This window comes from Lemur catta, chromosome 4 (assembly GCF_020740605.2).
Source record: "Lemur catta isolate mLemCat1 chromosome 4, mLemCat1.pri, whole genome shotgun sequence".
Lineage (NCBI taxonomy): Eukaryota > Metazoa > Chordata > Mammalia > Primates > Lemuridae > Lemur > Lemur catta.
In genome coordinates, this window is record NC_059131.1 from 42,419,768 (window position 1) to 42,444,838 (window position 25,071).

Consider the following 25,071-nt stretch of genomic DNA (forward strand, 5'->3'; position numbering starts at 1 on the left):
CTCTGAGGTGCGCAAGCTCTGGGAAAACTGGAATCACTTCCGGGCTGCAGTCTGGGAGGCTGCGCATGTTGCCATAGCGACCGTTTTACGTTAATTGGTTCGTAGCTTCCATCCAGGCGGTGGGGCCACTGCGGGGGCGACTCCTCCCCGACACCCTCTGGCCCCCGGCGGCCGGAAGTCCTTCGCAGACACGGGGGTCTGGCCTAGGGATCCGCGTTGCCCAGTGTGGGGTGGGGGGGATGGCTGCGGAAGAAGAGGAAGAGGTAGAATGGGTGGTGGAGAGCATCGCGGGGTTCCTGCGAGGCCCGGACTGGTCCATCCCCATCTTGGACTTTGTGGAGCAGAAATGTGAAGGTAAAATTGACAGTGGTTTCTCCCCCCTCTCACTCCAGCGGTTGGAAGGAAGATGGTCGGCACAAACCATCTCTCCTCTCCCCTGTCTCCACCCCTGTCGGCCAGATTGAGAGCTGGTTACGTTGGAGGAATTGCGTCCCCTCTGCTGGTGTTTTCCTTCGGACCTGAAAATGGGGACCGAGACTCCCCTCTCCCTGGGCCCAAGCTCAGATCCAAAAAAACATCAGACTTTAGTCCTGTGTTCAGTCTTTCATACCATACCGAAGGTTTTTGCCCTGGGTGAGTGGACTGTTTGGGTGGGCGTATTTTAACAGCTTTCCCAGTGTTTTGAGGGGAGAAGCGTCATTTTACCTCTGAATTCCTTATTATCTCTAGCATTTCGCCTGTGTAGTCAGTTTAAGGAATGCGAAATGATTCACCCCAGACCAACAGTTGACTGCGAAGGAGGGCATATGATCACTCCAGCAGGCCCGGAACCAGTCATCTCGGTGGCCTGTATTCCCCTTGCTGACCTCTCTGATTCTTGGCTATACCAAAAATGGTGGTGGTGGTTATCTTCTAACAAATGAGACGTATAGGTGTGGCATAATATTCCTTGTGAGGGACTGACACCTTCGGGTTCTGATCAGTTCACGCTTGAAACTACATTGAGTTCTTGGAGACAAATTGGAGCCCATTTGGGGGGAGAATGACTCAGAAACCATGTCATATGAACGAGTGCCCAACTGTTATTGTGGTGGTTTCGCCTGGGAAGACTTAGAGGGTAGTAATGTCCATTAGTCATCTACACGTCTGTCTTATGTTGAGATGTTAGAGGAGATTCAGTTATCCAACGGTTGGCTTTCGTGTATGACCTTCTAAGACCTCTTTCAGCCCTAGGATTTCATGAATCTGGTAAAGATGAAATTTAGTTTGACCACTGAATGTTTTCATTACGTTCTCATTGCCATAATCAAAATGCAAATAATAGTTATTAAGTGTTATAGTTTTTAAGGATGTTCAAAAACAAAATAACTTATATTTGTACTCCCTTTGAGAATTTAAAATGCTATTATGAGACTGATAAGGCATGGGGAATACTGACCTCCTTTAGAAGAGAGAAGAAATTATGTCACCTTTTGATTGCATTTACCCCACTGAAACTAAATGCTGAAATGGAAAAAAATTAAAGCATTGTTCATCTTTCTATCCCCAAATGTCAAAAGTGGCTGCATCTCAACAATAACATATCTGATTGTGTGATTTTTATGGGGAAGCATAATTTACAGCCTTATAAACATGTACTGTAGTGATTTGCTTTCAGAATAAACTGAAAATAGCTTAAGTAGCTGCTGTATTGCTTGTATGTACAGTATTACATAGAGCCGATGCCAGGGTAAATATTAATAGAAGTGAAATGCCAGTGACACTTGAAATAACTGTTTATACTTCACTGACTTGGGGTTGTCATTGTGCTCTTCTCTACTTCAGATCATTTAAAGACTAGTTTTATACAACTTTGTGACATCAGCCTTTATTTCTACAAACATTTATTGTGTCCTTGGGTCAGAAGCTGGGGATAGCAAGATTAATAAAACAAAACCCCATGCTTGAGAAATTTATAGTCTAGTGGGGAGGACAAGCAGGTAAACAATAAAATACAGAGTGGTAGGTGCTATAATAATGGTAGGCGCATGGTGCTGTATCTTATAAGAGTTCAGGGAAAGGGATCTAACTAGCCTTGCAGTTGGGAGTGGGTAGCAAGTCGTGGAGAATGTGCCACTTGGCAATATTTTGAAGAATGGTTGGGAGAGAAAGGGGGAAGGGAGTGGAGTAAAGCAGAGGCATGGAGGTTTGAAGTGGTGTGTGTTACGTTTGGAGATGTTTCAAGCAGTTTTGTATTGTTAGGCGCGTAAGGTTTGGGTTTCAAGAGTGGTGGGAGATTAGACATGGGATCTAATCATGGAGAGCCATGTCTGACCTAAGGTTTTTGTGCTTATTCTCTAGGCAATGAATAGTTGTTGAAGAGGTTTAAACCAAAAATTGCAGAAGTTAGTTTTGCATTTTAGAAAAGTCATTCTGGGGGAATGAAAAAAAATGTTTATTGTTTACAATTCCTGGGTTTGTCCTGTTTCCCTAATTAGATTGTAGCTTCTTGAGGGAATATTTATCTTTCTAATCTACATTGTTTCACACATAAAATCATTCAGTAAACATTTGCTGTGGTTTTACTTATTTTAACTTCATTATTGATCTACCATAGCATAAATGCCCTAATCATTTTCACCAAAATTTGTATCAGCAAAGTTCCAGTACAGTGAAGTAATCTGGAGCCTGATTTAATATTCCATTAAAAGTTTATGAAGACATTGTTGCTTTATATTATTGATTGAAAAGTGGAAAATTAGTGTTTGTCTTAAATATGAGGTAGTGTTTTTTCTCAAGTAGGAGAAAAAATTTGTTTACAATTAGTAGTATATATTTATATATATATACGTTTATATATTTTTTTAAAGAAAAACTTAAGGAATTCAAAGTTGAAGAGCTAGGTTATAAGCATGATAGTTCTATTTGTAAGGAGTAGATTTTTATATTTATTTGTATTAATAAAAGGATTTATGTTTTTATACTATGCAATATTTTCTTTTAAATTTAGTTTTTGATGATGAAGAAGAAAGCAAATTGACCTATACAGAGATTCATCAGGAATACAAAGAACTAGTGAGTATTTTTTTTTATTGATTTTTAAAGGTAATTAGGATATTACTTGTAGCTTTTCTCAATTTAAAAAATGGATTTTTTTCATTAAAATTCTTTAATTTTACAAAAATCCAGTCTACTCTAACAATACTTCTAGTTATATCAGGCTCCATGAGTTCTCTGAACATCTTACTGTTATGACTTCTTATCTCTTTTACTCAAGAATCTAAGAAATGGTTTTACAACAGCTATTTACAGGTTCTTGCATCTAATCTTTAAATTTTATTCTTACTCTGCTAATACATTCAGGGACCTGTTATTCATTTAGTCATGGTACTCTTGTGATTTTTAAAAATGCCTCTAGGTAGCAGAAGAATTATGTCATGCTGAACTTCATAATCCTGACTTCAATTATTTCTAGTAAAGGAAATAAAATTCATGTGATTTTCTGCAAAAACATTAACTTTTTGTTTTTTGGTGAAAGACAATGTCACTACAATGTAATGTAATACCACGTAGATTCATATTTACATAAAAGTATTTGATTATACTTTTCTGAACTCAATACTTAATATGCAAACTGTCATTTAGAATTTTTCTATGTAATTATACAAGTTAAACTTTCTTTTTTTAGGTTGAAAAGCTGTTAGAAAATTACCTAAAAGAAATTGGAATTAATGAAGATCAATTTCAAGAAGCATGTACTTCTCCTCTTGCAAAGACCCGTACATCACAGGTTTTTCTTGTTGTTATTCTGCTAACATACAGTTTCAACAAAAATGCCCAGGGTTTCATTTAAATTTGAATGTTTGATTGTCAAAGTATAATATTTTAGACATTGTGAGAGGTGAAAAGATAATCCATCATATAGGGGTTCTTTTTAGAGCACCCTTGACCAATGATAATTTGAGGTATTAATGAACTGATATAATTAAAAAAGAACTTTCTGAACTCAGAACTATAATAAGATCACAGGGTTTATCCAAAGTACTGTTTTATTTATATAGATCTCTGATAATTCTGTAGTTTTTTATTTTTTAGGCATTTCTTTTTTAATCTTAGCAGATCTAGAGTCTATTGGGGCTTCCTTCTCTTGGAACTTCTTTTTTTGTCTCAGTTGTGCAGAGCTGGGATGAAGTAGATATGTGTATTTATAACTAATGTTTATTGAGAACTTGTGCTAGTTGATATTTTAGGAATTTGACATGTATTATCTCATTTAATCTTACTAACACCTCTTAAGATATGGGTACTGTTTAACTTCAATATGGAAAGGAGGAAACTAAAGCACAGAGATACTAAGCAACTAGTCCAAAGTCCACAGCTAAATAAGTATTAGCAGAGCCAGTAAATGAGACCAAGCAATCCAACTGAGAGCCCTTGCCCTGAAGTTGAGGATAGGGATATGTTGCTGCAACCCAAGTAGTCTTCTTCTCAAAAACTGGCTTGGGCTTCCCATGCTCTACCAAATAAACTATAATTCCTTGACAAGATACAGTGAAAATTATCTATAATACAATGTGACCCTAAGTTGCATTTTCAGCCTTGATCTCATGTTGTAGTTCTCCAATACATTGTGTAATACGTTATTCCAAGCCACTCACTCTTATAAGCATCTGATAGGTACTTGGCTTTGCTCATGCTATCCCTTAACCTGGAATGTACAGCCCCCTCCCCAACCCACTCTACCATCCCTTCCCTAATTTAGAGAAATCTTTCTCATCATCAGGGCCTGGCTGAAATGCTACTGGTTATGGCAGCTTTGCCATTTCTTCTAGTCAGACCAGAACCCATTCTACCTCACTGCTAGGTACTTTTACACTGATATTTTTGGTATTCCGCTTTGGTATTGAATTACAGTTTCCTACAAGTCTGTTTGCCCTGCTATGTTGTAAGTCCTCTGAGCTGTTTTTAGTAACTTTGTATCCCCAGCTACTTGCACAGAGGTGAGAACTTGGTTCCTAGCAGGTAGTTCTCAATAAGTGCACGTTAAATTATCTTGTTACTAGGCCTAGAAGAGATTGCTTTGAGTACTGTTTAATCCAGCACTTCCTGGTACAGTTCTCTTTTGCACAACTTCTCATTTAATGACCTCTAATTCTAGAGATAGAAAATCTTAATATAACATGACATTTAAAAAAATAATATTTAAATGCGATTGGTATTCCCAATTAATGTAAAAAAGTCAGATTTTATTAGTTTATAATTCTATAAAGCAAAAGTTGTTTTACAGTTCAGCAGTAGTTTTTGTTCTATGTGTATGATAGTTTTAGTCTAAGAAATAACAACAGGCATTATTTTCTTCTTTTTAGTTGAATAGGAAGAATTTGATTGAAAATTATTAACTGGCATTTAAATTTCTTTTAAACCACTGGTATTTGTTTGTGTTTTCCTTTTTCAGGAATACTTTTGTGCTTTGGTTAAAATTTGTTAACCTCTTAAGCTATTGTGAATGAATCTGAATTCATGAATGAAGATGTTTGTAGTAATTGTAGACACAATTGTCTTTTGTTTGCATTATCAGGATAACTTTATATTATTTGTAAAGCTAGATGTTCAGAGTTTTAAAATAATGTTTTCGGATCAAGATCAGCACACCTTTCTCTTTTATTCTCCTATACACATTTTGATTGATTTGGAGTTGATCGGTGGTACAATTTTATTATATACAAATTAGAAAGCCTTTTGAAACAGACCTGCATTTGAGTCCTAGAGCTTACATTTACTAGCTGTAAGACCTCAGACAAAAGCTGTTTTACAGTTTTATTTTCTTAACCATTCTGATTCTCAGTTTCCACATCCATAAAATAGGGATAGAATCTACTTTGAAAGATTTTTGTGATGTTTAAGAGATAATGTACATAAAGCATTTAGCACAATGCCTGGAGTATATCAGGTGGTCTATAAATAAATGGAAGCACCTCTTAATTAATGGTAGCTATTTTGGTGGTTGATTAGCAGTGTGCTCATTAGGCCAGGATCACAGATTCAATCCCTCTGTGGACTAGTTAGCATTATTCTTTACTGGCGCAAACTTTTAGATACCAAATAGCAACAACTGAATCAGCACAAGACTGTCATCGTTTTTGGAAAAACAGCTTGAGGCACATACATGAAGATTAGATTATGCCAATATGAGGTTCCTAAGAACTCAAGAAACCAACTGTGTGCCCTAGGTAATTTAGGAGGTAATTTTTGTTTTGTTTTGGTTTGCTTAGTTTGGTTTTGATTTTCTAAACCAGCTGCCACCTCCCATTGAGTACTGTTAGAGCAGACTTGCAAAATTCTTTTCAGCTGGTTTGCTTATCATTACACCTAGATCACTGATCCTGGCATACTCTTTGCGTATTAAAGCCAGCAAGAGAGGCAGGAGTGCATCAGATGAAGAGCTCTAGTAAAAAAAAAAAAAAAACCCAACAAAACCCAGCTTTTTATTTATTTATTTATTTTTTGAGACAGAGTCTCACTCTGTTGCCCGGGCTAGAGTGAGTGCCGTGGCGTCAGCCTAGCTCACAGCAACCTCAAACTCCTGGGCTTAAACGATCCTCCTGCCTCAGCCTCCCGAGTAGCTGGGACTACAGGCATGTGCCACCATGCCCGGCTAATTTCTTTCTATATATATAATTTTAGCTGTCCAGATCATTTCTTTCTATTTTTAGTAGAGATGGGGGTCTCGCTCTTGCTCAGGCTGGTCTCGAACTCCTGAGCTCAAATGATCTGCCCACCTCGGCCTCCCAGAGTGCTAGGATTACAGGCGTGAGCCACTGCGCCCGGCCAAAACCCAACTTTTTAACAGTGTGTTTTTTTGTTATATATGTACGGTTTCTAAAAAAATACCTATGACTTAGGATATAATTCTAAATAGTTCATAAAAATATGATAATGTAATAAATACTGAAATATTTATTATTTCAATTGTCTTCAGTTGAACTTTGGAATTTTGATTAGTGAAAGAAGCCAGTGTGAAAAGCTGTGGTATTTTCCAATTAAAATAGACAAAAGTGACTTCCTTCATTGCTTGTGATTTTTTGGTAAGGGTAAAGCTTATCATTAATTTCAATGTATGGCCAAAGCCAGGGACTTCTAATGGCAAGAAACAAAAGGTGTTTTTGTTTTTTTTACTTGACTTGCTTTGACCTTTCTTTATAAGATGGAAATAACACTTTCGGAAATGCTTGTTTTATAATAATAGTAATTTGGGAAAATTGTTCTTTTTTCCCAATAATTTGCATTGTTGAAAGGTTACATATGTGATGTCACCATTCAGTTTCTAAAAATCTGCGCAGAATAATTAACAATATTTTGTGTGAGTGCTAGTAAGATTTTGATTTTTAAAAATTAATAGACGAGGCCGAGCGGTGGCTCACGCCTGTAATCCTAGCCCTCTGGGAGGCCGAGGCGGGTGGATAGCTCGAGGTCAGGAGTTTGAGACCAGCCTGAGCGAGACCCCTTCTCTACTAAAAATAGAAATAAAAATTATTTGGACAACTAAAAATATATATAGAAAAAATTAGCCGGGCATGGTGGCGCTTGCCTGTAGTCCCAGCTACTCGGGAGGCTAAGGCAGGAGGATCGCTTAAGCCCAGGAGTTTGAGGTTGCTGTGAGCTAGGCTGATGCCACGGCACTCACTCTAGCCCGGGCAACAGAGCGAGACTCTGTCTCAAAAAAAAAAAAAAAATTAATAGACTTTATTTTTTAGACCAGTTTTAGATTTATAGAAAATTGAGTTTCCCTTATTATTAACATCTTGCATCATCAGTTGGTACATTTGTTATAATTCATAAACCAATATTGATACATTGTTACTCACTAAAGTCCATTGTTTACGATAGGGTTCTCTCTTTGCGTCATACAGTTCTGTGGGTTTTGCCAAATACCTGTCATGTATACAGTACACCCTTATGGTACCATACAAAATAGTTTCATTGTCCTAAAAATCTCTTGTGCTTTACATATTCATCTCTTCTGGCCTTGGCTCAAACCCCTGGTAACCACAGGTCTTTTCACTGTCTCCATAATTTTGCCTTCTCTACAATGTCATAAAATTGGAAACATATAGTATATACCCTTTTCAGACTGGCTTCTTTCACTAATCCATGTGCACTAAGGTGGTTCTATTTTTTTGTGCCTTGATAGCTCATTTCTTTTTTATCTATCTTTTTTTTTTTTTTTGATACAGAGTCTCACTCTCTTGCCCGGGCCAGAGTGCCGTGGCATCAGCCTAGCTCACAGCAACCTCAAACTCCTGGGCTCAAGCGATCCTCCAGCCTCAGCCTCCCTAGTAGCTGGGACTACAGGCATGCGCCACCATGCCCGACTAATTTTTTTTTCTATTTTTAGTTGTTTCACTAATTTCTTTCTATTTTTAGTAGAGACGGGGCCTTGCTCTTGCCCAGGCTTGTCTGAACTGCTAAGCTCAAGCAATCCTCCTGCCTCAACCTCCCAGAGGGCTAGGATTACAGGTGTGAGCCTCCGCGCCCAGCCGCTCATTTCTTTTTATTACTGAATAATATTCCATTTTATGGATGTAGCACAGTTTGTTTATCCATTTTCCTTTGGAAGGACATCTTGTTTTATTCTAGTCTTTAGCAATTATGATAAAGCTGCTATAAAATGCAGGCTTTTGTGTAGACTTAAATTTTCCAGCTTATTTTGATAAACACCAAGGATTCAGAGGAAACAGACCTGGGGGGAAAATAATCACCTAGGAGTGGGATTGCTGGATCACATGGTAAGACAGTTTAGCTTTGTAAGAAGTTGCCAAACTGTTTTCTAAAGTGTCTGTACCATTTTGTGTTCCCACCAGCAATAACTGGGTGTTCCTGTTTCTCCATATCATACCCAACAATTGGTATTGTTGGTTTTTTTGGATTTTAGCCAAATAGGTGTGTAGTGGTACTTCATTGTTTTCTTTTGCCCATTTTTAAATTGTTTATTTTCTAATTGTTGCTTTAAGAGTTCTTTGCATATTTGGAGACAAGTCCTTTATCAGATAAGTGTTTTGTAAATTGCAAAATTTTTCTTCTGTGGCTTGTCTTTTCATTCTGTTAACAGTGGTATCTTTCACAGAGCAGAAGTTTTTAATTTTAATAAAGTCTGATTTATCAATTTTTTTCTTTCATGAATTATGCTTTTGGTGTTGTGTCTAAGAAGTAATTGCCAAACCCAAGGTTACCTAGTTTTTCTCCTATGTTACCTTCTAGAAGTTTTATAATTTTATTTTTTACATTTAACTCTATGCTCTATTTTGAGATAATTTCTGAGAGAGGTGTGAGGTCATTGTTTATTTTTTAGCATGTGGATGTCCGGTTGTTCCAGCACCAATTGCTGAAAAGACTGTTGTTTCTCCATTGAATTGCCTTTGTTCCTTTATCAAAGATCCATTGACTGTGTTTGTATGGATCTATTTTTGGGTTCTGTTCTGTTCCATTGATCTATTTGTCTACTGTGTAACCAATACCAACCACACTGTCCTGATTATTGTGTTAATAACTTTAAGATAAGTTTTGAAGTCAGGTAGTGTCAGTCCCCTAACTTTATTCTTCTCAATATTTTGTGACTACTCTGAGTCTTTGCCTTTCCATGTAAATCATAGAATCAGTTTATCAATAGCCACAAAATAACTTGCTGGGGTTTTTGTGAATCTATAGATCAAGTTGGGAAGAACTGACATGTTAACAATATTGAGTCTTCCTATTTATGAACATGGAATAACTTTCTATTTATTTAGATCACCTTTGGTTTCTTTTCATCAGCACCTTAGTTTTTCTCATATAACTCTTATGTATATTTTGTTAGATTTCCTTTTTTTTTGGAGACAGATGTCTTACTGTGTTGCCAGGGATAGAGTGCAATGATGATATCATAGCTCACTGCAACCTCAAACTCCTGGGCTTAAGCCAACCTCCTCCCTTCAGCCTCTCAAGTAGCTGGGACTACAGGCACGGACCACCATGCCTGGCTAATTTTTGTATTAATATATTTTTTTAACGGTGGTAGGAGTCGGGGTGCAGCGGGAGGTGTGTGTGGGAGCAGAGTGCTAGGATTACAGCTTTAAGCCATGAGCCTGGCCTAGATTTATTTCCAAGTACTTTCTTTTTTTGTGGTATTAATATAAATGGTATTATTTTTAATTTCAAATTCTAATTGTTTATTGCTTGTATATAGGAAAGCAATTGATTTTTGTGTAGTAACTTTGTATCCTGCATCTTTGCTCTAAATGCTTATTAGTTCTAGAAGGTTTTTTTTTTTTTTTTACGTGAAATGGGGTCTTGTTCTGTCACCCATGCTGGAGTGTAGTGGTATGATCATAGCTTACTGCAGCCTCGAACTCCTGGGCATAATCGACCCTCCTGAGTAGCTGAGACTATAGGCATGCACCACCATAGCTATGAAATTTTAAAATTTTTTGTAGAGACAGAGTCTTGCTGTGTTGTCAAGGCTGGTTTTGAACTCCTGGCCTCAAGGGATTCTCCCACCTTGGCCTCCTAAAGTGCTAGGATTATAGGCGTGAGCCATGCTGTGCCCAGAAGTTTTTTAAAATTGATTTTTAAAAAAAATTTTCTACAGATAGTCGTGTCATCTGTGAACAAAAACAGTTTTATTTCTTCCTTTTCAATGTGGATGCCTTTTATTTCCTCTTTTTGTTTCACTGTATTAGCTAGGACTTTCAGTATGAGGTTGAATGAGAATGATGAGAGTGGATGGACATCCTTGCCTTATTCCTGATCTTAGTGGGAAAGCATCTAGCTTCTTACCATTAAGTATGATGTTAGCTGTAGGGTTTTTTTTTAATAGATGTTCTTTATCAGGTTGAGGAAATTCCTTTCTATTCCTAGTCTGCTGAGAGTTTTGTGTTTTTTTAATCATGAATTGGTGTTGGATTTTGTCAAATGCTTTTTCTGTGTCTATTAATATGATCATATGATACTTGTCTAGTCTGTTGATGTCTGTTATATTGATTGATTTTCAAATGTAGAACCAGCCTTGTATACCTGGAATAAATCCCGCTTGGTTGTGGTATATAATTCTTTTTGTACAACATTGGATTTAATTTGCTAATATTTTGTTGAGGATTTTTGCATCTCTGTTCATGAGAGATGTTGATCTATAGTTCTCCTTTGTTGTAATGTCTTTGTCTAGTTTTGGTATTAGGGTAATGATGGCCTGATAGAATGAGTTACAGCATATTCCCTCTGCTTCTATTTTCTGGAAGAGATGGTAGAGAATTGATATAATTTTTTCCTTAAATTTTTGGTAGAATTTACCATTGAACCCATCTGGGCCTCATGCTTTCTGTTTTGAAAAGTTATTAATTATTGATTCTACTTCTTTAATAGATATAGGCCTATTCAGATTATCTGTTTCTCCTTGTATGAGTTTTGGCAGGTTGTGTTTTTCAAGGAATTGGTCCATTTCATCTAAGTTAATCAAATTTGTGGACATAGAGTTGTTCATAGTATGTCTTTATTTTCCTTTTACTGTTCATGGGATCAGTAGTATAGCCTCTTTTTCATTTCTTTTTTTTTTTTTTTTTCTTGAGACAGAGTCTCGCTCTGTCACCTGGGCTAGAGTGCAGTGGCATCATCATAGCTCACTGCAACCTCAAACTCCTGGGCTCAAGTGATCCCCCTGCCTCAGCCTCCCAAGTAGCTGGGACTACAGGCATGTGCCACCATGCCTGGCTAATTTTTTCTGTTTTTAGTAGAGACTGGGTCTTACTGTTGCTCAGGCTGGTCTTGAACTCCTGAGCTCAAAGAATCTTCCCACCTCGGCCTCCCAGAGTGGCAGGGTTACAGGCCTGAGCCACTGTGCCCGGCCAAGAACCACACTTTGAGAAGCCCTGAATTATAACTTTAAGTATCAGTTCTATCTTTGACTTGCTGATAGAAGCTCTGGTTGACACATTGCCATCAAGAGAAATGTCTTTCAGGTGTTAGTGATGAGGATAAAGTACATAGTATTACTAATAAGAAATCTGTGAAGCCCCAAAGTTATGTGGTGGCATAATCCCATAAAGGTGCTCTAGCGGGCATCGCTGATTAATCACAGAGGCTGCCCACAATTGTTTTCAATACCAAGCTCTGGGCTGCAACTTTCAGTCAAACACAGATGAAGCCTATTTCCCATCCCCTGCTTTGGGGCCTTTTAGACAGTATTTGTGAATTTAAGAGAAAAGAAACATTCCATCTTTTTTCCCTGCAGTTGACTCCCTGTCACAGAGAACTGTTTTTGCACTTTACCATTGTTTTGCTATACTGCGCGGGTGTCTAGGATATGAGCTGGTTGCTGGGGGAAGTACTCCTTCCTCTTTCGAATGGAGCTCTTTGATGGAGCTTTTGTCGAGGTGTTCTTTATGACATTATGGCTACTGTCTGCCTAGTAAATGGCACATCCTTGGTTGCGTGTGGTCTGCCTTGCCATTAATCTCATGTAAAGCTGAAATAAAGAAGACCTGAGTTTTTGTTTGGGTTTTCATGCATTTCAAATCTTATTCTACTTATTGATTGGCTTGGGAATTGGTTTGTGCCTGACTATGTAATGTTCTCAATAGTTAAGGAAGTATTAATTTGGATACTGTACAGTAGACACCTTTATTTTTAATTTGTTACACTTTTAACACATTAACTGACTTGTGAATTGTATTTAACTCATGCTAGTTTTTGATCTTGGGGCCTCATGAAGCATACGTAACTCCCACATCTCTTTACCTTGGGAGCCACATGAACTATTTCTCAAGTTGCATGTAACTCACACACAGAAAACAATAAAAAATAACAAATTTTTAATTAAATTAGAAAGGATTGTTTTGTTTTTGAAGTTTTTGTTCTATTTTAGTTATTAACATCATGGCCCCAAGGGGAAAAATTTTTTTCTAGTGTGTCAGCCAGTGTGTTATACAGTACATTTCAAGTGACAGAATATAAGCCAAATAGATATTATTGTTTTGGCTAAAACACAATCCATATACTGAAGCGATAACTTTAAAAAAGTGTGCCAGATTCCTGTGTTGTTTTTCAGAGGCACTTAGCACTGGCTTATTTGGAAGATGCATCACTGACAACCTTAGCTTATGCATGCGTGGGGTCTTGGAGAGTCAACCTCTTGGGAACCCTATTTTAAAGGCTTCTAAAATAAAATTTAAAAAGTGTCCCTTTGAGTCACCTAATTATAAATAATAATGCAACATTCTTGAATTAATGCACTGTGTTGTAGTGGAAATGATTTGAATGTGTGGGAAATAGCTTTAAAACTTGAATCTTCATTTAACTTCCAGACCTCTTTCCACAGGCTATCTTGCAACCTGTGTTGGCAGCAGAAGATTTTACTATCTTTAAAGCAATGATGGTCCAGAAAAACATTGAAATGCAGCTGCAAGCCATTCGAATAATTCAAGAGAGAAATGGTAAAATGTTGAAGTTAGAAATCTAAATGCTAAATGCATTTTTTTTTTTTTACAGTTTTGACTATTCTGATTCTAATATAGTCTTAAATGTAGCTGCCTTGTATACGTTTATTTCAAGTTCAAAAATCTTTGGCTGACTTAAGAGATTTAAGAATGTAAACCTCCTGATCTGTATGTATTTGACATCTTAAAGAAAGCAGACTAGAATTCGATTTAATGATGTTTCAGATTTCAGAGAGCTTGATTTTCTGCCCAGCCATCATGATTATAAATTCAGTATTTTCTAGTGGTCAGAGTTACAGTTACTGTTGAGAGAAAGTGACTACCCTTCTCCTCCTGGCTTATCATTAACACATTGTAGGAGACAGTGGTTCTTAAGCTTTAGCAAGCATTGGCAACAGTTGGAGGGCTTGTTGAAATACATATGGCTGCGTCCTAGTTTCTGATTTAGTAGGTCTGGGGTAGGACTTGATAATTTGCATTTTTTTTTTTTTTTTGAGACAGAGTCTCGCTGTGTTGCCTGGGCTAGAGTGAGTGCCGTGGCATCAGCCTAGCTCACAGCAACCTCAAACTCCTGGGCTTAAGTGATCCTCCTGCCTCAGCCTCCCAAGTAGCTGGGACTACAGGCATGCGCCACCATGCCCGGCTAATTTTTCCTATATATATATTTTAGTTGGCCAGATAATTTCTTTCTATTTTTAGTAGAGACGGGGGTCTCGCCCTTGCTGAGGCTGGTCTCGAACTCCTGACCTCGAGCAATCCGCCCGCCTCGGCCTCCCAGAGTGCTAGGATTACAGGCATGAGCCACCGCGCCCAGCCAGTAAATTTTTTTTGAGGGGATCAGTTTTGATAAAAGAAACAGTGAACTTGACATTGGCACTCTAGTTTCCAATGTGGAATTTAACTGGAAACTTACTGAGATTTTAATAAAAAGAGAATAAATACATATAGCTTGTATTATCTGGATACTTCAGGCTGCCAGTAACAGAACACCCCAATGAAAATGGCCTAAGCAATTTGAAATTATCATCTCACAGAACAAGAAGTCCAGAGGAAGGGAGGGAAAGAAGATAGGTTTGGGGTTAGCTTAGTGGCTCAGTGATATTATCAGAGACCCTGGCACTTTCCCTCTTTATACTCTTCCATTCTCAGGATCTTCTCTTATGATTGTACTCTGGCTGCATTGAAAGCAGACTTAACAAGTTCTCATGAAGCAAAGGGATGTTTCCTCCTGTACATCTCTTTTTGTTAGCAAGACAGCAATTTCTTGGAAGCCCTCTAGGAGTTTTCTCCTCAGGTCCTATTGATCAGGATTGGGGTCATTTGCCTTTCTAAAACCATCTGGCAGGAGAAATGAGATCACTATGATCAGATTAAACCAACCATGAGTCACCCTCCTGGGATTGGGGAGGGCCCTGCCTCTAAGTAGTTAGCTGCCTGATAACCGCACAAAACCTGGCTTATGTTAGCAAGGGAGGAGGAGCGGGGAATGATGTGGAATAGTGGCTGTTGTCACACCATAGTGTGGGACAGTTTGCCTACATTTAAGCAGAAACTAATACTTAATTTCTGCTACAGAATTTTTAATACACGTATTTAAGAATGTTGTTTAACTTAGATGGAGGGTGAGTACCTTACATCAATGTTGATTGTACTGAAAACTGCAGATTATTTGAAAATTGTCTTTGTAGTGAGGAAAATTTGAAGGCTCTCTGGATTCTTGGTTATATCTGATCAAAGAATTTCAGGAAAATGCAAATCAGAGCATTATTTTGATGGTTTTGAAGTACTTCGTACTGTTATTATCCTTCCTGTAGTAGTTTTAATTTTCCTTAGAAAGATTATCAGGGGAATAATAACTTTGTATCTTTTGATTGAGCAAAAATGCAGTTAAGATTAATTGAATGTATGGATGTTAGTTTTCTGGTTGTGATGTTGTACTGCTATAGTTTTGCAAGATGTTACCACTGGGGGAAACTGGGTAAAAGGTATGTGGCATCTTACTGTGTCATTTCTTACAACTGCATGTGAATCTACAGTTATCTCAAATGTTTAATTTTTAAAAACACATTTAAACATCAAGGGGATTAGAATAATAAAGCTACTTTACTTTAGAGCAGATCCAAAATCCTATAGTCATATATGGATAAAGAAATGGAAGGTAAAAAAAAATTAAGAGACATTCTGCTAATGTTGTGGAATATAATTATAGATATGAACAGAACACTTATTGCCACTCTACCTGCTTCTCAGGAAGATATAAGTAATAAAGTAAATTAAGCTAACATTTTAAATTACTTGCCATGAATTTTTATTTTCTTGGGCTGAAGTTGGTACTGCCCTAGTTTATGGTTATTAGACTAACATCGGAACAGAAGCTGCAAGGGCAAAGATTGTTTTATTCAACTTTATATCCCTCCAAGGTGCTTAGCACCATGCTTTTATTGCATATAGTAAGCAGGCCGTTTTCAATAGCATTTGTTGTCGTAAGAATGAAGAGTAATAAATGCTGTTTCAGTTAACAAAATTATATTTTGTTTTGTTAACTCTTCCCATTTAAGGGATACCTTTGAGAGCATAGTTTTATTATTAACCTTAGGTTAATAATTTCCATGGTATATCCTCAGACACTATACGATTATGGAAGAGAATAGCTTATATTAATTAATTTGTACTGCCATATATCATTGTTATTTTTCATAGCCAATACAAATAATTACTAAGAGATATTTCCAGGTAAAGTTATGGCATTTTTGGTGAGGATTATTCCATAAAATGAGAAAAGGTTAAAAAGATGATAGTTCAAAAGGTAATAGCTTGGAATGTTTTTTAAAGTGATCTTAAGCTAATTTGTACTTGATGAACAGTGAACTGTTTTTGGTTGAGTTGATAGTCTTTCATGTGGTCTTTGATTTTAAACAGGTGTATTACCTGACTGCTTAACAGATGGTTCTGATGTGGTCAGTGACCTTGAACAGGAAGAGATGAAAATCCTGAGGGAAGTTCTTAGGTACTCTTCTTATTTTTTAATTGAATAATTCGTAATATTATAATATCTGTATGTATGTTTTTTACCCAGAAAATATTATGAACTAATAAAATAGCTAAATTCTCTACTGAAGACCATCAAAATGATTTGTCATTTTATTTTATTTTTTAAAACTTTTATTTTTTTAAGGCTAGTGAAGCAATTTATCATTGTATAACTATGTATATGTTTCTTAATGGGTAGAAAAAATTATTTTCACATGACTCATACCAGGTCATCTCAGATGAGGGGGTCTTTTCCCACCCTCATCATAGGACTAGGAAAGTAGCCACCAATGGGAAAAAGTTGCAGTAGACCCAGCCTGATCCCTGGAGAAGGGTGTAATGACTTGAGCTAAGCAGCATACTCCACGGCTTCTGGATCTCAGTATTGAAGTGGCTCATTCTAGGTGTCTCACAGTAGGAGACTAGACATCCAGACTCCACGGATAGAGTAGCTGACTGGGTGACAGTGACCTGCAAGGGAGGGAGGACAGCAAGAGGCGTCTATCCCAGATAAATATCTTGCTGGTCTCTTCCTCTTCCCCATTACATGATTCTCAGTCAAATGCCTAGTATGGAGCTTGCAGCCCACTAATGGGGCTCACACAGAACTAGGAAAGGTTAGTGGACATTTATTTTTTATCTTGGGCCTGTTGTGTCCTGACTTATATGGGAATTTTGGAAGGAAGGGGCAATTGCAACTCCTAATTTTTAAATCTTCAGTGAGAATGTACTAGGTTTAGGACAAAAAGACACTTGCAGTCACTGTGTCACCTGCAGAATAGGACCATGGCCTTTGGGCATACCTCTCCAGCTGTACCACCACAAGTGACCATCTTCTAGCATTCTGTAGTCCCCCTACCTATCCATCTTGTCCCACCTCCAAAGCAGAAGAGAGGATAGGAAGGATGGTGGTTAGGAGGATGGGCCTAGTGGGAAACTATGGCGGGAGCTCTAGCACTTAATGGGTAATTTCAGGAGATTTGCGTGATTATGGGAGGGAGGCAGATGTGTGGGTGAACTCAGGCCTTTCCTGCGAGATCCTCCTTTGGGTGGCAGGGGCAAATGGGAGCCTGAGACAACACAGAATGCTTTGAGTTTATAGGTTTAAAAAGAGGTAAGGGTATTTGGTTCAGAGGACTGGCAAAGTTTTGACTTGGACTGGTTGCGTTGGTTGATTGGTGGTCTGAAAACTGGTCAGCACTGTACATTTAGGTTTCATTTTCTAAGAGCTTTTGAGGGTCTATACTACTGTGTAAGTAGTAGAACTTAGTTATGAATATGTACAACAGTTGACCTTGGCTACTTTCTTAAATCAGACTGTCTCAGTGAGCTGTTTACAAAAGTGGCTTTGGCACAGTGGCACCAGGAGTACTTTATGATAGCTCAGATGCCACTGGAAAAAACTAGAATGAGGGGAGCGATGGTGCTTATCAGGCGGGGTGTAACTGACCTCTCTAAAGGAAGATCAAAGTCTTCATTCATAGGATTTGCCATTCAAATTTGGGTTTAGGATTTCAAATCTGTTGGTCTTTGATCAGCTAGGATGCATTCAATTTCTAGAAGAAATGGATAGACCTGTATTTCCTGTTGCTGAATATATTATGCTGTATATGCCTACATACATCCTTCCCATTTGACTGTAAGTTACTTTAGAGCAAAGCCTGATTATTTCCACCTTGTGTCCAGAATGCTTTGCTTATATCGTAAGCTTGGGTTAGTATGTTGAATATTTGTTCTTTGACTAAAAAGGAAAATTTACTTTTCTACCTTATTTTTGTATATTTCAGAAAATCGAAAGAGGAGTATGATCAGGAAGAAGAAAGGAAGAGAAAAAAACAGGTGCTTGCAGAACATATAACAGAATTGCTGTTACTCTTATTAAGTTTACACCTAATTTTTGCTGTTAAAATTTAAGCTTATGTGGAAATACACCTCAGAGTATTCATATTGCCCTGGCAAATTCTAAGTATTTATATTTAAGTATTTAAATTTTATATTTTTAAGGTAGAAAGTATATACTTTCTAATAAGAATGTATACTTTGTTTTAAAGCAAGTTACTTTCTTTATAATACTTTCTTTATAATTTTATTCACTTTATAATTCATCTAGCAACCTACCTTTTAAGTTTCATAATAGAGACCAAGATTATTAACTCAAAAACTATAATACCATTGTGATTTTGGGAGCTTCCTTATAAAAATTCTCCTAAATTTTATGAATAAAAGGAGATTAAGAAAAACCTGTTACTTTCCCATTCTCCTTGAGTACTTTACTATGTTGAACAGCAACTACAACTACCAAAGGTACCCCACAGGCTTTAATATTATCAGCTTAAAGCTGAATGATTCAGTAACATATTCCCTGGCATACTGTTCTTCCATTAACAACCGTTTCCATAAACTGCCTAATCTTGCCTGGGGATAAATTAAACATGTATCTGGCTGAGGTGAGGGAAGTTAGTATTTATTCCTTCCTCTTCCCTTCTCCAGCTGCCTCTCCATGTTTTCCCAATCTCCCTGAAGGGAAAGAGAAACCTAATACAAACTCTCAATCACTTGAGAGTTGTCTTCCCTTTTCCCCTAGTCTGAATCACAATGATACATGCTTGTGTCGTTTCACTGTCTTTGAAAAACCTATTTTACTCCAAGGTACCCAGTGAAGAGCAGGAGGAGGAGATGTGTTTTAAGATTAAGAGGTGATTTAGTATCTCGGAGTAAATAATGTTTTAGTAAATGGAGGTGAAGTTCTTAGCTATTAATAAGGATTTTTAAATATAAGGGTGTAGAACAAAAACCAATTTAAAATTACTACAGAAGACATTAGTATTAACTCTCTGATTTATGTGTAAAGTATGTGAAGTTTTTTTGAATAAAATTATGTTTTGGGGGCATACAATTGATTTTTTTCTTTTGAGATCTTTTGTTGTGGAAATTTTCATACAGAAGTAGAGATGGTAATAATACTGAACCCCCATGTGTCCATCATGCAGCATATAGGGGATTATGGTTTAGATACCCATGAATTGCCTAATAAGTACATGTGGTTGGATTTTCCTCTGTTTCTAAGGAAAAATAAATTAATATCAGCTTCTTTCGAAGATTTAAATTATTTCTTTGCTTTATACTGTTCCATTTTAAAAATGGAAATAAAGCAATTTGTGACTAAGCATTTTGTAGTAGTGGTATATGTATTATTTTAAGTAGAAAAACACTTTATAATTCAGTGGTTTTATTTTTGTTAGAGTATATCAGTTTCTTGTTTAAGGTCACATGAATAGGGTGGAGCCTGGGTTTTAACCTAGTTTTTGCAAAATCCAACGTCCTAACCATATAGTTACCCTTAGCACTGCATGATTTAAAATGAAATGTTTACTTACCTCACAAACTAGAACTTGTAAAATGCTAGCAACAGCTTAAAAACTTTGGAAGTAGAATTTCTTCATTATCTTCTCAGGAGACAATGATTTTTTAAGAAATGTCTTTGGATTTTTTAAGGTAGTAGATTAGTCAAAATTAATCTAAATTGTGTTTTTTAAAAATTGTATTATGGAATCCTGAAGTTATCAGAGGCTAAAACAGAAGAGCCCACCGTGCATAATACTGAAGCTACAAAACTGAGTAATTCCCAAGGAGATGGTGAACATTTGGCACACCCTCCCTCAGGTAAGGTTGAGGTACACTGAACTTTCTCTAATAATGTGAATTGTAAACATTGTATAGAGTGTGTTACTTTCTCACACATATTTAACCTTCAAAAACCCGGGGAGGGAGTATTGAATGGCTTTGCTATTTAAAATTCTTTGTAAATTTAGTTAAAAGAATTGCAGGTAAGAGATATTCAGCTGAAAGATAGGGTGTGGTCTCCGAATTTCCAAGTAAATGCTGGAACCCAGAGCAGTGAGCAGAACTCCTTGATAGAGTCAGCAGCCTTAGTGCCATGGCTGCAGCATGCAAAGTAAGTTCACATAACCTTTGATATTCTTTTCCTTGCTCACAGTTATATGGTGTTTGTGAATGAGAAGCTGGACTTGGAAAGATAATATTAAATTCCTTTCCTAATGAATTAAAGCACAAGTAGAAAATAAGATGTAGCCAGTTTGTCCAAGTATTGAGTCAGAAATTATATCTTTGAAACCAAAATTGATGAGAATCCTTGTAGGAAATGTTAGTGGATAAACTTGTTCAATATGTAGCAAATCCAATGTGCTTTGATTTCCCGTATAAGAAAACAAGTGTTCCTGAAATAGAAATTGAATCATGGTCATGATTTCAGTTCATTTTATCATGGATTCCCACGGTTTTCTCGATTAAAAAAAAAAAAAACCTGTGAGGTGAATATAATCCTTACTTTTCTTTTATCTTTTTGAAAAAAGAAATTCAAAAAAGCTGAGTGACTTGTTCAAGACCACTGAGCTCTTAAATGGTGAAATTGTGATTTCCCTTGGTCTTCTGACTCTAAATATTGCGTTCTTCTACACTTTAGAACTTCTGTAATTGAGAGAAGTTTGATGTTTACCCATTAATTTTTTATGTAACTTGGGGAGCAACTTTATTTTTTTTTAGAGCAGTTTTAGGTTCACTGTAAAATAGAGCAGAAGATACAGAGATTTCCCATGTAGTTTCAGCCCCCACACATGCATAGCCACTCCCATTATCAGGGTCCATTTGTTATATTGGTGAACCTACACTGACACGTTACCACCCAAAGATTACATTAGGGTTCACTCTTGGTGTGTTGTACATTCTGTGGGTTTGGACAATGTATGATGGCATGTCTCCATGATTAAAGTATCATACAGAGTAGTTTCACTGCCTTAAAAATCCTCTGTGCTTTGCCTGTTACCCGTCTCTCCTCCTAATCCCTGGCAACCACTCATCTTTTTACTGTCACAATAGTTTTGCCTTTTCCAGAATGTCATAGAGTTGGAATCATACAGTATGTAGCCTTTTCAGATTGGCTTCTGTCACTTAGTAATATGCATTTAAAGTTTCTCTATGTCTTGTCATGGCTTGGTAGCTCATTTCTTTTTAGCACTGAATAATACTCCATGGTCTGGATGTGCCACAGTTTGTTTATTCATTCATTTGCTGAGGAACATCTTGGTTGCTTCCAAGTTTTGTCAATAATAATAAAGCTGCTATAAATATCCCTGTGCAGGTTTTATGTGGATATAAGTTTTCAGTGCCTTTTGGTAAATACCAAGGACATAAATATTCAATTCCTTTGGGTAAATATGATATTGCTATATCATATGGTAAGAGTATGTCTGGTTTTGTAAGAAACTGCCAAACTGTCTTCAAAATGGCTGAACCATTTTGCATTCCCACCAACCATGAATGAGAATTCGTGTTACTCCACATCCTTGCCAGCGTTTGGTGTTGTCAGTGTTCCAGATTTTGGCCATTCTAATGGGTGTCTAGTGGTATGTCGTTGTTGTTTTATTTGCATTTTCCTGATGACATATGTTGCGGAGCATCTTTTCATAGCTTATTTGTCATCTGTATATCTTCTTTGGTGATGTGTGTGTGAAGGTTGTCGCGCCGCACTCGCCTGCAAGGACGACGCAACAAACTGGAGTTCTTCCAACAGCAGTTTAATGAGGCATCTAGTCTAGTTAACATGGCGAGAGACCCCGAACAGGAAGGACAGTGGGCTTATATACCATTGCAGGTAGTCGTGGCGGGAAGTGATTGGTAGAGGGCCCTGACAAGGCTCCCAGCAATGATTCTATTGGCTATGTGCTCACCCGTAATCAGAGACCGCTCCCAACAGCTCCCCCTTTTGTTTTGCAACACAAGCTTTGGGGACTCCAACCTCAAGGTCCGGATCCAGGGGGTGGAGTCCCTGAAGCAGGTGCAAAGGCCACCGTCTCCCGTGCAATGAGCAGAGACTCTGGGAGGTGCAACGGCTGGTAAGGGGGTGACACGCCACAATCTGGTGCAATGGGGAAACCCCTCAGAGTGCATGGGCCATGTCACGCTGTGCGAGAGGGGAAGCGGTCTTGACCTTCGGAGCGTAACATTTGTAGCCAGATGCCAGGGGATTGACCACACTCGAGGGCGGCTAGGGCTTGGGTAACCACCACTCGGTCCCTGCGGCGCTGTGCACGAACGCGCAGGAACCCCCAGATCACGAAACCTGCTCCCAGGATCCCCATGAACCCTAGGGACCCCAGGCCAGCCCAGTCCCGAAGTCCTCGGACTATTGACTGAAATGTAGGAAAGAGACCATTGGTCACTGTCAAGTCCAGGCGTGTGGAGTTAATGTGGGTGATCTCCAATTGCAACTGCCGGGTCAAGGCGGTAAATTGACTAGACCAGTGTCCTGTCAACATAGCAGGTAATTGACGAGACTTGTTGGCCGCGGCGGAAGCATTATCAAACGGTACCGCGGTAATGCATAGTCCTGTGAAACGCCATTCGCAGCCCAGCTGTGCCAGCTGCCATAAGGCATCTATTTGCTCCTGGACCAAGTCCACACGTTGGTTCAGTATCATGATACCACCCTTCAGATGCGCGTTGACGGCGGATTGTGTGTCCAGAGCTGTAGCCACAGATGCCGATAGGTTGTTCAGCGTCTGTGCTGTCTGAACAGAGCCTACCGCTGCAGCCGTAGCGGCTGCCAGTGCGGCAGTCACTGCCAATGTGGAAATTACAGCTGCAGTAACGCCAAAATCTCTTCACTGTCGGAAAAGGGTCAAGAAGCTAGGAGCCTCCACCGGCCAAGGAATATGCCGAGGCATACGGGCAACAATTGCCATGGACTGGCTGGAGGCATTCCAGCAACGGGCATAGGAGCAGTTTGCCGTGGAGCAATTGAGAACACCAGGACCAGAGGAAGTAGCAGTGATCCAGATAAAAGGGGGCCAGAGGCAAACAGGTGTGGAGGGGAAAGACAGATTACGCTGCTGAATAGCGTGGACCGACGTCTCAAATGTTGAGGAGGAGTTCCATGTAAGATTGGCAAGGCCCAAAGAGGCATTAGTAGCGAACAGCCGGGGGAAGATCTGGGCATCATGGGTCACCGGCATCGGTCTCGGGAACACCGACAGGATGGCCCAGCGCCGGTCCGTCGTCACCGATGCGGCCAGCAGCAGAAAGGTCAGGAGCAGCAGCATCCCTGGCAGCGGACGCCCCATCATCTGCATCCTCCACATCCGCCAACCGCTGCACTCGCCGCGTTAAGCGTGCCGGGACCCACACTGGATCAGGAGTGTCCTGCGGGAAAACACAGACAGCTCCCCTGGACCGGCTCACAACCGGATCCGGGCCTTTCCATTTGTTAAGCAGGACATCCTTCCACAAGACCTGCTCTGATAAAGGGGAACCGGGGTTGGCGTGGCGGTCTGCAGCAGAGCGCCCCTGATCATCCAGCAAAAGAAAATTTAAAGTGAACAAGGTGAGAGAGAGCACAGGCTTAGGGGTACGTAAGCCCAAAGGGCTCGTCCCCGTCTCCCCCTTTTGTTTTTTGAGATAGGCCTTTAAGGTGCCATGGGCACGCTCTATGATACCCTGGGCCTGGGGGTTATAGGGAAGGCCCGTGCGGTGCTCCACGCCTAGGCGTGTGCAGAATTGACGAAAAGCTTGTGAGGTATAGGCAGGGCCATTGTCAGTTTTGATAACCTGAGGTTTACCCCAGGCAGCCCAAGCCTCTAAGCAGTGGGTGATGACATGACTTACCTTTTCACCTGTCAAGGGAGTGGCATGAATTATGCCAGAGCAGGTATCAACAGAAACATGGACATAAGAAAGAGTGCCAAAGGAGGAGTAATGAGTGACGTCCATTTGCCACAAGTGGAGTGGCCGAAGACCACGAGGATTGACACCTACATGAGGTGCTGGACGAAAAGGTGCACAGGCCACGCACTGCAGCACAATATCGCGTGCGGCTGCCCGCGAGAGGCCAAATTTGAGACGTAACGTCAGTGAAGGAGTATGGTATAGAGAATGAAACTGGCGAGCTGCCTCCAACGGAGAGCCAACCCAATAAGCGTGAGTGGCATGATCCGCCAGGGCATTGCCGCGTGCCATGGGGCCCGGCAAAAGGGAATGGGCCCGAATGTGCGTTATAAAAAATGGGGACCGGCGCGAATGGATGGCAGCACGGATAGCACAGAATAAGGAGAACACCGTGCTGCGAGAGTTAAGAGAATGGGCTGTTTCCAAGTGACGGACAGCCTGAACAACATAAGCAGACTCAGAGATTATATTAAGGGGCTCTGGCACGGTTCGGAGAACCAATTAAGCTGATTATTCTGCCAACGACCCTGTCCTAAGAGCATATCGGCATCCCAGGCAGGCTGGCCCTGCTGCGCGTTCTGCCGAGCTTGATTAATACAGGCTTCTTGATATATGGATTTCCAATCTAAATATTGCCCCATGGATAGACAGGCCCGCGCGGTACCAGCCCAATCACTGGGGGTCATGGCATGCGCACTTAGCCGTTCCAGTAGGCCACGGGTGTAAGCGGCATTGCACCCATAAGCCTTGACAGCTTCAACCAAAGCTTTTAGTTGCTTGTAATCTAGGTGTTCGTGAAAGCGATGTTGATTAGCGTCCTCAAAGACGGGGAAAGCAAACTCCCTCTGTATCTTCTTTC

General features: G+C 39.2%; 1 protein-coding gene across 1 annotated transcript in view; it reads left to right on the forward strand.

Moving 5' to 3' along the window:
* Window positions 1–41: 41 nt before the first annotated feature.
* Window positions 42–25,071, forward strand: part of CFAP36 (cilia and flagella associated protein 36) — a 30,657-nt gene continuing 5,627 nt past the window's right edge. Inside the window, exons 1-7 of the mRNA XM_045549648.1 lie at window positions 42–354; window positions 2,990–3,054; window positions 3,668–3,769; window positions 13,325–13,439; window positions 16,362–16,449; window positions 18,260–18,311; window positions 20,033–20,135. Of these exons, the coding sequence (XP_045405604.1) occupies window positions 240–354; window positions 2,990–3,054; window positions 3,668–3,769; window positions 13,325–13,439; window positions 16,362–16,449; window positions 18,260–18,311; window positions 20,033–20,135 (640 nt within the window). The 5' untranslated portion in view covers window positions 42–239. The remainder of the gene's footprint in view (window positions 355–2,989; window positions 3,055–3,667; window positions 3,770–13,324; window positions 13,440–16,361; window positions 16,450–18,259; window positions 18,312–20,032; window positions 20,136–25,071) is intronic.